Genomic DNA, 12,292 nt, shown 5'->3' with positions numbered 1-12,292 from the left:
CATGGAGTGAAACAATATCCCTTCATCTCTCATTCTCTAAAGGCTGAATTTTCACCTGAGACATCTGTTACTTGGTTCCTTTTTGTTGTAGTGTATGTGAAATCTTTCATATCATGGATGCAGTTTCCTGAAAGTTTCTCAGATATTGGCACATTTTCCTCTTTGGTTATTTTATTATATATAATGCCACCAGCGCAATTCTGTCTAATACAAGCAATTTACCTGGAATATTTCTCTATCTCCTTATTCCATCTCCTAATACAAAGGTTGAAAGTAGAAACTTCTAATAAAGATAAGATACCTTTAAAGTAAGGTATCCTTATCTTGCTCATACCCATGTGAAATGACCTTCAGAAGACACTATTAGAAAGTAGAAGGTAATTTTTGCATCACACTGATTAAAATAAATACAAAGTCCTTCCATCACAGGTTAGGCTCCCTGCTTATATCACATCTGTTGTAGGCTTGAGAGTCATCTTTCGTTTCTCCAATTCCACCCCACCTCCTTTTTTCAATGAGGAGATCATTTTGGAAACTTTCCTTCAATCAATGAACAGACTTATGTCAAACACATACGGTCATGTTCATAAGTGACATATGAATGGGCACCTAAATGTGAGCTTTGATTCTGAGGGACTGAGAGTCTTGTCAGTTAGGTTGTAAGTTGACTCAAGAACTATTTTGACAGACAAAAACATTAGTTAATTCATGTTGCTCTCAGAAGCCTGCCATTCAATCAGTAAGTTAAGCAGTAGACATAAACTGCATGTAATTGGGAGACCAGTTTAAATCTTATTCAAGATACAGTGAAGGAGATTGATCTGCTTTCATTTAAACAGACTTAATACTTCCTTGATGCAGCTGATTATAGCAGAGCTCCTCTGCAAGGAGCCTGAGACACGAAAGAAATCAGAACCAAAGAGTCACTGAACTCTATTTACATTCCGGGAAATAAAGATCATGCAAACAAGTCTAGGATTAATTGAAGAAAGTGGAATTCTGAACTGAAGAGATCATGAAAATACCAATGTCAAATTGAATTCAATAAGTTTTACCATTGCGCTAAATTTATTACATTTTATACATCAGGACACAGTGTGGTACTGTGGTGGCCAAAATGGCATTTATTTCTTAGAAAGCTATAATTTCACTCACAAAACCAAAGAAGTATATTATGGTTGCACACATTGTTAAACTTTTAGATTCTTTATACAAATATAAATCACCAGTAGCAGGCAGTAAAATAAAGATAATTTCCAGCTAAAGGTGGAAGTTCCAGTTTTATGATCCCAATGAATCGGAGGTTAGTCACTTACCTAGACTTTGCCTATGTCTGCAAATCTTCATGCTCCAGGTATTCTGGCAATCACCTTATTATATGTTTCCTGATAAATTCCAAGTAACACAGAGTATTTCTGACATAATAAAATATTACTTAGAGCATAAAAAAGTGGCTGCCAAAGAAGTAAAGGTATTCTGTGAGAAGCTAGTTGATAACAAACCCATCACTGTTCACTGTACCAACATAAAAGAGATCCCTGACTTCTGCTAAATCACTGATAGTATGTTCTGCTATTCAGCCACCCTGGTACCAGTGGAGCTTTGTGTTTCAGGATACTACAATTCCACCTGTATCTGCTGAGCAGATATACCTAAGTATAGCTGGGGAAGACATTACACCATGAGGATGGTCTAAGATAATGTATTTCCATCTTAAATGAGAGAATAAAAAATAAAATTAAATTAAGTAATCTCTTTAAATACCCCTGCACTATTCACTGAATTGAATGAATGATGAGATTGGACATCACATTAGGACTGGGAGACTTAAGTCCATGACAGTGATGGCTATTGTTTGTGCTCTACTGTCAAAAATAATTAAAAATAGAAGTTTCATTCAGTTAAAACATTCCTATTCCTAAAATTCACACTATTCTGGCATCACTAAATCTCATGCAAAATTTGTGTCAACACACAGCCTTTCCTCACGTACCATGTTTTGATGTTCTAACAAGTCAAAGTCAAGAGGCCTCCTGGCCTTCATTCTTACCTTCCACCACCCGTGAAGTAGAGCAGAACTTTAACGTTTCTAGGTCTGAGATAAAGAAATGATATGTATGTGGTCACGCTAAAAGAACATCATTCGCCATTTTATTACAATGGCCTTTTTCATTTTATACACTCCACCGCTTTTTTAATGTGTAGAAAGCCTGTGATATTTACCATTAATCTCTTTAATTTTTTCAATTACTTTTAAAGAGATCAGAATTTTTAATTTCTAAAACATTAGGTCTTTTTAAGATGTAACTGTAAGACAATTTAATAGACATCTGCTAACATGCTTCATAAGCTATTCCTACAAAAATACTGATGTGGCTAAGTCACCATCATCCATTAATTCACACACAACTCAGAGAACAGAATTTGCAATGCTTTTAAATCATTAAAATGTGTGATCTTCATAGAAAGGCTGAAGAAAAAATATGTAACTATGAAAATTTGCATATCTACGAATGCAATACTTTTTAAAAATAGTATTAAAATATTGCTGTACTTATTACAGCATGTTTTCATGACTGAAATCCATATTCAAAGTTTTTTACTCATAAAAACCTAATACAATAAAAATAAATCAAAATAGTAAACAACGGCAGTTTCTTTTATAACTACTCAAGTAACTTGCTTGATGAAGTAATTAACACCTAACTTTTAATGTCATCACACTATTCAGCTGGAGGCCAGCCAGTATTCCATGAAAGTTATTCTCTGGTCAGTGATATTATATATTTACTGACTTCATCTATTTGAAATAGATTTAATACTGTGTACACAGTATTTTCCTGAGCTACTCTATCATTTCACAGTGAGCTCTATTACAGGCCATCATTCTTCAATTTAGAACATAATTTAGAATACAAGCATAAAAATATGTTGTAAGAAACAAACTGACTTGGCCTAATTCTCTGTCTCTATCTCATGTAAAACTCCACAAACCATTACAAGTTGTCCTACTGGTTGTACATACATTTTATACAATGCAGCCAGCCAACATTAGGTAGAATGTCCTAAAATTTTGTATTTTAAAAGACCTCAATCAGTAAGAAATTACAGTCTGTATTTCATTTTCCGGAGATGAATTTCAAGGTAAAGACAGACATATTATTAGCATTGGTTCACTTGTACATGACAAGCAACAACAGCCTGCAATACCACAAACTGTAATACGATTATCGTATCACAAGCCTTTCAGTACTTTCTTCCAAGGTAGTTTCTATATGCTGAATATAATCCGTTACACTGCACATTTATACCGATTTCAATTCTTCCAGAGGAGTCAATCTATCATAATGCCTATTAGAAGCAAACAGTGTATGATAGCAATAATAAGGAATATCAAGATACTATTTTGAAAACAAAAGGACCTCAGACACTGTAGTAGATATATGCTATACTGTCACCTTCTGGTTTCTTTAATATTTGTATTTTATGCTTCTTGTCTAAACATGTCAGTGTCTATTTTCTTTGTAGGTGGTGGATATCTACATGAGCACTGCCCTTGTAATTCAGAGTCCTCTGTATTGATTGTCTTTGCAAATGGAACAAGCAACAACCAACACTCACAAGGCATAGGCAGCCCAAATTTTGAATAGATTTTACTAGTAGAGCAACAATTATTCAGAAGGAAACATGAGTAATAAAAGGCACAATGTCACTGCAAAATTTCAGTTTAACTTTCCTTCTGGGGTAACAAAACACTTGGATAGATGTATTGCTTTATTTTGTCACTTAGTTTACACAGGGAAAAAGGAAACTTTTTACAGACAAAAGGCTAGGATTTTCAGAAACTACTTTCCTTTTCTAAAAACCCCTGGAACTAAAGGAAGTAAATTTCTCATTTGTCCTCAGAAGGTGTTAATTAGACATGACTTAACATTTTCAAAATCTTCTTAGCTCAGCTATACTTACATTGTTATTAATTGGGACTTAAGTGGATGGTGCCTACCTTCCCCATAAATTAGGTTTCTCGACGGACTAAAATTTTGCATTAATCATGGTTCAAAAGTTAATTAGCATTTCAATTCCTAAGGCCTTTACAGAAATACTGATTTATGGTAAAGTTCAGTAGAACCATATGGCAATACACTCATTGATGCTACGTTCACTAGAAGTCTTGAATGCACTTAAATTAGGACTACAGTTCATAAACAAATTTCCTTATATTAAGATGTTTCATTTAGAAACATCTTTAATAAATGTTAATAGGTTTCTAAACAGTGCCTTATTTTACTTTGATTGCCACTGACTTTGGAAGTCCATGGATCATTATGTTCTTTGCAGAGTTATAATATTTAACCGATATTTTCCCTAGAATCAGTAATCCAAAAAGTCAAATAGTTCACTAAAAAAGGACTACTCATTGATCAGCATTCAAAGAAGCAATTTGACAACACATTCAAAAAGCTCTGATTTAACAGCTGAAAAAACGTCAATCCAGTTCTAACATAACATAGTTTTATAAAAGTTGCTATACGTGACACAAGCCCAAATCCTCCTCCTACAGTTCTCTCTTATTCACACCATCCTTTCCCTTTATTCAGCAATTGTGAGACCACATCCACAAGGCTAACTTTGAGCCAAGTGCAATTCTGCGCTCCCCAGTACAAGAAGGACATAGACTTAATGAAACAAGCAGAGGGCCACCAAAAAGGTCAGAGAGCTGCTCACATGGCGTACAAGGAGAGGGTGAGAGACATGGGTCTGTTCAGCCTCCAGCAGAGAAGGCAAAGGGGAGACCTTGTTGCTGCTACAACTACCTAATCAGAAGATAGAGAGAAGATGGAGCCAAACTCTTCTTGGAAGTGCACAGTGGTAACACAAGATACAAGGGACACAAGTTGGAAGATGGAAAATTCTGATTAAGTATTAGGAAAAAAATTTTTTGCATGAGGTTGGTCAAGCACTGGAACAGGCTGTCTAGAGAGGCTGTGGAATCTTCATCCTTGGAGGAGTCCGAGATTCACCTGGACAACCCAAGCCGTGGGCAACTTCATCTAACTGGACCTGCTTTGGGCAGCAGGTCAGACTAGATGACTTCTGGAGGTCCCTTCCAATCTAAGCTATTCTATGACTCCATGAATAGCACCAATGAAGGCACTTCATTTCACTGTAACTATATTCACTGATGAATGCTACAAGACCTTAAGCTGTAAGCAAACTCTCAGTTGTTAAAGTAACAAACGCAGCCGTTTTCTACTTAAACAATCCATCTTTGCATAACCGTGGTTATGTCTAAGCTATTCTACTGTATTTTTTAATAAACTAAGAGTAGAATGTCAGTGTGCAAATGAAATAATCTCCGTTGTCATCTATACATGTGTAACATGAATCAAGACAATGGAACCAACTCCAGACAGCTATTCATTCTCTGTGGACAGACTTCAAAGACCAGTTCATCATATGATGACCAAAGATCATCCTATGCAGAGTGGCTAAGGACTCTGGGTATGTCTAGTTCAGAGAAAAGAAGGCTGAGAGGCGACCTCATTGCTCTCTAGAGCTTCCTGAGGAGGAGAAGTGGACAGGGAGCTGCTGATCTCTTCTCCCTGGTACCCAGTGACAGGACTCATGGGAACGGTTCAAAGCTGCGCCCGGGGAGGTTTACACTGGACATTAGGAAGCATTTCTCTTCTCCTCGAGAGGGTGGTCAAATACTGGAATAGGCTTCCTAGAGAGGTGATTGATGCCCCAAGCCTGTCAGTGTTTAAGAGGCATTTGGACATCGCCCTTAATAACATGCTTTAACTTCTGGTCAGGCAGTTGGACTAGATGATCAGTGCAGGCCCCTTCCAACTGTCCCTTCCAACTATTCTATTCTATTCTATTCTATTCCATTCCATTCCATTCCATTCCATTCCACTTCTATTTCCACAAACTCACAAATTTAAACAACTCAGTGAAAGACGTTAAAATATGCAGCAACATATTATTCATAGCCCCTAGGTGTTGACTGTGAACGAAGTTGGTATTTCCATACACAAAGGCTGAGAAATCAAGCTTTGCATAAAAGTCACACTTGGCCACCCCTCCCTCTCTCTGCATTAATATCTACGTGTCCACTTCTTTGCAAAGTCTGTACTGGTTGTAATAGTAACTTGGTACTCCCACACTGTTCAAATGTGCACGCTGGTCACTAATTCCCCATTCATAGAATCGTAGAATCATTTCGGTTGGAAAAGACCTTCAAGATCATCGAGTCCAACCATTAACCATGCCCCCTAAACCATGATCCTGTATCTTCATCTTCACGTGCTTAATGGCCATCCCTGAATAAAAGAGTACAGGTAGTGGCCCGAAATACCACTTCACGAAGGATTACTTTGGCCTTACGCAACACATGGAAGATTTTCTCAGAATCATTTTATTTCAGTACTTTTCTAAATATTAATATTAATGATACTTTAACTTTTAATATTAATACTCATTAAGTATGATGACATAATAGCTTAGTTTGGCTTAGTGAACAAAAAATGCTGTCTGCAAACTCAGAACAAACTGAAGAGCTAAGTACAACCTCCGATGTCTCTGGAGTCACCTGTGCAATAGTGACATAATTGTATTGTCAATAAGGTCTGCAGATGGATTTTCTATATCTAAGCTGAATTTCTATCTTTTTACAGAAGACTGGAAATAATCAGTAAAATAATGCTACAAAATAATGACTACTGAAAAATTCTGCAGTTTTACATTCTCTAATATCATATCTACTTATACAAATTAGTCCAGCAACAACAGTAAACATATGGTAACAGAAGCATTTATTTACCAACATGTATTATATTAAGGAAAAAATTCAGTAAAGCAAGATAACTTTCTCATTTAGCTCACAGTAAGACATATGTTCTTATTTAAATGAAGTAACCACACAACACATCCAGCCTTCTGAAATGAAAATCAAAGTTCTAAGTCCACATATGGATCTCTAGACATTTACAAAATATTCTTGCTAATGTGTATGTAGCTTATTTTTCCTTTCATTCTTTATATTAATACAATTAAACTATCTATTTCTTAGGAGGAAACCATTATTATGAATGTTGATGATATATTTTGGGGGGATTAAATACGCAGTAAATCTGCATCTTTGTCAATCTGTCTTTTCCATTAATGTGCCATGGTGTTGCCCGCAGTTAAAAGAAATCATAGCAAAAACAGCAGAGAAGTTAAAAAACAAAGATCAAATGTCACCAGCATATATGCAGATAACTTAAGCACATGTAGAATACTGTTTAAATGCTTACCTTAACTATCCCACGGATATGCATTTTTGCTATCATCTCTGCAGTGTAAAGAAACATCAACAGAGTATCAAGAGCAAATGTCACATATTGGAGAGGAGGATAATGCTCGAAGGTCTTTGGAGTGTTCATACAAACAGAAATAACACTGATGATGGCACAGATTCGTAGTAAAGAGTGCACCCACTGAAAAAAAACCAAGACATTGCAAGATTGCTTTGATGTTCAAAAAAAGCTCAAATATTCAGCCTCCATAACTTGTACTGGCACTTTTTGTAAATGCACATTTCCGTTTTTCTTCTACATCATGATCCACATATTAAAGGTCTTCATCCAAAAATAAACACTCCTGACTTTGTTTTATTTATATATATACACACACACACACATATATACATGTATATATATGTATGTATATACATATATAATTTTATTAGTTGATTTGGGAGGTTGTATTGTTCAGAAACCAAGAATTAAGAGCCAGGAAACTGAGAATTAGGATTCTGTAATTTCTACTCTGCAGCTTTTATAATCCGATTTCTTTTCAAATGACAACTTGTCACATTTATGTGCAGACAATAAGTAGAATTAGTTGATGTTATTAATTTTGGTTAATACATTAAATGAAAATATCTGTGGAAAATTTTAGTTCCACATTTAGATGAACTGATTTTTAAATCAGTTTACAATTCCAAAAATTGAGAGGCATGGGGATTAAAAGCATCCTTCCATTTATAAAAAGAATAAATACAAAAGAGACTATGTCACAGAAAGCTACCTCTTAACATCAGGATTCACTTTTGTTCCAAACAAGTTTTGTTGCTGTAAGAGAACAGTTCATTTCTATGACTACTTAAGTCTCAGCCTCACTACAATCATGATTAATAAGGCTGATACTCAGTGCCAGTCACAGTGGGAGGTCTACCAAAAAAGTAGAATGTATCAATACAGGGGTTTAAGGTTGGATTTTTCTTCTTTTAAATCAAAACACCATTGAAACATCTTGAAGCCAGACAAGTGTAATGAATCAGAGTTGGTAAGGTTGTATCTATCAAACAAGAAGGAGAAAAAAAAGACACTTCAGCAAGAAAAAATATTTCCAAACAAATAACACTGAACTAAAGTGTATTTATAACAATTTTTCATCTGGGGAAAAATTCTACACTCATTTACACCACCCCAGACCTTTTCATATCAAGAAGATTTAAGAACACTCACCTAATTTAATACTCACTGTACACGCACCTAAGCATAATGATATTTGACCTGAATTGAATAGCTCTATCATTTGCATACTCTGAGCCCAAATTAATAATTTGGAAGTGGAAGTGACACCTGATGAATGATCTCTTATGTCCTTTTAACACCCACTTTGTTTCAAACCTTGCTTCAACTGAAAAAATTAACATAAATATTAAAGAGTGGCTGATATAAAAACCATCCTCTGCCACAGTAAAACGTCAGTATTATATGTGCTAAGCAATATACAACTAGTTCATCAGCATGACAAGAAAAAAATTATTCCATCAACAAACTGTGTACTGTGTGCTGAGAAACATAGGTAAACAACCCAGTATGTATTTCTGCAATGACATTTTGAGCTTATTACAGCAGTCAATACAAACATTCTACATAAGATTATTTAGCATAAATTAATATATGGGTGTTGTCTTGTAAATGATTTGGGCGTTAAAAGTCAGCAGCAAAGCTGAGGGGATCTGGTATCCATACTGCAAATGAGATGATAGTTCCACTAAATGAATGTAATGCCAACAACATGTATTATTTCAGAATATTTGACTTTCTGCTTTTACAAAGTAAAAATTTATACGCTACTTTAAATGTGAAAATGCCTTCCCTGCAAAAACATGAATCATTCAAAATATAGGAATCCTGAATGCACACTGACTGCTGAATAAATAATTTAATCATAATAACCCTATTTACACAGTAAAGGCATTTTCTTAATACTGCACATTCTATTAATAACTCCACTCCCAATGAAGCTTTCCTCAGTTTCAAGTTGCCAGACGCTTTTACACCTATCAATTTCATAGGGCAGGTTGTAGGTTAAATGCTACCAGAAAAACGTGAGCTGTACTTCAAAATAACCAACCAAAATACACTTTTATATTCATAAGTGATGTAAAAGGAGAGATTTGAAAGTCGAAAGTGCCAACTGCTGGCTACCACTTTAGCAATGAAATGCTCCTTTTAACATCCTTTTCAAAAGCTTATTTTACAAACTTAACTTCTAATTTCAATAAGCATGTTAGGAACCAGAGACGTTGAAAGGATGACTGCTTAAAAAAACAATCAGTAGATGAACTGGCTGGCAAAGATGGCTTTATCATCCCCATCAGTCTGCAACCACCAAAAGAAACCTTTTCATTTAGTTTTGGACTTTTTGCAAAAAATGAACTGTAGATTAGCAATTATAGCTCAATACTTGTTTCTGACAGATATCTATTTCAGAATCTTTTCTGGATGTCGTATTTCAACAATACAAGTTACATTTAACTTAAAATTAGTAACTACAGAAAGAGATACCTACTGGTTTGTTAATCCACAGAATATCTGCATTGTCTGACAAAGATTCATCAGGACCAAAATCTGTAACTGGCTGGGCTTCCACCCTTGAACTTTGTTTCCTTTTTAGCATCCTGAAGTTAACTTTCGTTATCTATAATCATGAAACCTCCTTGGGGAGAAAAAAAGAGAAGACATTAATTCACTAAAACCATTTTATAATGCATTTTGAACAGTTTTATAAATAACCTAAAGCATTTTGTTTTCATGCAAATTGCTTTTGTACTTACTGATTAACAGGATCTTCATTTTATTAAAAAGCTTTGCCTATATAAATCACTGACATGACTCTCGTTAGTTTACAAAAATTTACATAAAGGTATGCAATCCAAACAATTACCAGACACTTAGCAACGCTGGCAGAAAATTTGTACCAATATGCAAAGAATGCTATTGCTGTGAACTTAAACCCAGAGTAATCATTGGATGGATTTGACCTGGAGCCATTTAATTTAATGGTGACATTTCCATTTATTACACTAGGCTAAGATAAAGCCCAACATGCCAAAGGCAAACTGGTGATGTTAAGCAGCCAACAGATGCTAATGTTCTTTACTGAAATCAGAAGAGCCTTTTTACTACATACTACTATCAACATGTATTTTTCTAATACTTCTTTTTTGTTAGCAATTATCTATCCAACAGCCAGGCAGTTGCCTGTCTCTGGGGCTTGTGTCGGCAGATAGAAGCACTGAGGAAAATGTGTCATTTCCACAAGGTCAGGCTGAGTCTGGACATTCCTGTGTGGGCGGCACTAACTGAGCCTTCTGTACGCTCAGCAGTGTGAGCCACAACTAGCGGACACACCACGAGAACAGAAAGGTGGGTTAGATCTTATTATTAGATTATTAGATCTTATCATGTCCCACAGACACAGTTCATGGATCCCAGAGTCTAAATAAATCCAAAGAGATGAAGAAGATACACTCTCCCAAGGAATAACGGTCTGCCCATGAAACACAATTCTGTCGTTCAGGAAATACAATCCCTTAGGGATTTTTTTTCAGGAAAAGTGAGGGGGAAGGAGAAAGCAAGATCTTGGGACCTTGTTCTGGACCTTTACTCTGGACCAAGCATAGTTTGTAGGTGACACTACACTTTTGAAAAGTTTGTCAAAACTAGTATAAAATAGAATCATAGAATGGTTTGGGTTAGAAGGGACCTTTTAAAGATCATCTAATCGAACCCGCCTGCCACGGGCAGGGACATCTTTCACCAGATCAGGTTGTTCAAAGTCCCATCCAACGTGGCCTTGAACACTTCCAATGATGGGGCATCCACAGCTTCTTAGGGCAGCCTGTTCCAGTGTCTCACCACCCTCATTGTAAAGAATTTCTTCCTTATCTCCAACCCAAATCTTCCCTCTTTCAGTTTAAAACTGTTGCCTCCTTGTCCTGTCACTACAAGCCCTGGTAATTTCAGGCCCAAGTATCACAATGGTGACTGCAACATGAATGCAGGAGACCCTACCCTCGGTTCGCTGGAGGAAACGGGGGGCTCAGGACTGCAGAAGTACCCACGTGCTTGGTCTCCGCTGGCCTTTTCAACCACACAGGCTGCTGCTTCGTGTCCAAACACTATGCACCTATGCATCCTCAGCCATCTTCTTTTAGCTGTTATGGCAAACGTAACATCTTCTATTCATCTTCTTCCAAGTCCCTCAGAGTCTACTCCTACTCTGTCTATTTTCTCTCTTTCAGATTCAAGAGGTCAGCTCCTGTCTCTGTAATTCCCTTGCTACATTTTCAGAAGAGTGCTTTTGTGGTTTCTCCCATGGTGTCTCTCCATACATGACGAGCTCCGTATGTGAGCTCCTCGCAAGCTTCTACAAAGTTTTTTCAGTACCTTCTTTCATATCTGTCAGTAAACTAAAACTCCTGATCATGGTAACTGTGCTGTCAGTACAACCTTGTGTTTTCCTGCCTATACACACCTATCTCATATCTCCCGTCTAGTATTTAAAAACCAAGTCTGAACCATTGGTCCATCTTTGTATAGGCCATAAAACACTATGGTAGAGGTCTTGGACTGATGCTCCCAGCTGGAGGAACTGACATTATGCAAGAATTGATTTTTTTTTTTAAATAAACAGAAATTATATAAAGCTACAAAATAAGAGAAAACTTCTGACACCTTTATTTGTGTTGGATGGTCAGTCACAGCAACCTTAATACAAGTGAAACATGCAAGCTGTCACTAAAAAAATGCAAATATTGTAAAATGAACATTATAAATTAATAGTCTTTCTCTAACAAATGAAGCCTGAAATAACATCCATACAAGTTGTAAGTCCTCTTAATCCTCATGCTCGAGCTTCATGCTCTGAATTCTTTCTCATAACTGAATTCACTCCTTCCTCTTTAGCAATTTTTCCTGCTTTCTCCTATTTATTTCTAAGCCTAATGGAT

At 36.2% G+C, this 12,292-nt stretch overlaps 1 protein-coding gene across 2 annotated transcripts in view; it reads right to left on the bottom strand.

Moving 5' to 3' along the window:
- Positions 1–12,292, bottom strand: part of NALCN (sodium leak channel, non-selective) — a 245,639-nt gene that overhangs the window by 223,485 nt on the left and 9,862 nt on the right. For both annotated transcript variants that reach the window (XM_052785688.1, XM_052785689.1), the window contains exons 2-3: positions 9,850–9,996; positions 7,299–7,481 (exon numbers count right to left, since the gene is read on the bottom strand). In XM_052785688.1, the coding sequence (XP_052641648.1) occupies positions 7,299–7,481; positions 9,850–9,957 (291 nt within the window). In that variant the 5' untranslated portion in view covers positions 9,958–9,996. The remainder of the gene's footprint in view (positions 1–7,298; positions 7,482–9,849; positions 9,997–12,292) is intronic.

The sequence above is a fragment of the Harpia harpyja genome, chromosome 4 (assembly GCF_026419915.1).
Source record: "Harpia harpyja isolate bHarHar1 chromosome 4, bHarHar1 primary haplotype, whole genome shotgun sequence".
NCBI classification, from domain to species: Eukaryota; Metazoa; Chordata; class Aves; order Accipitriformes; family Accipitridae; genus Harpia; species Harpia harpyja.
The sequence above is the reverse complement of the archived record's forward strand: the minus strand, read 5'-3'. Positions and strand labels throughout refer to the sequence as shown.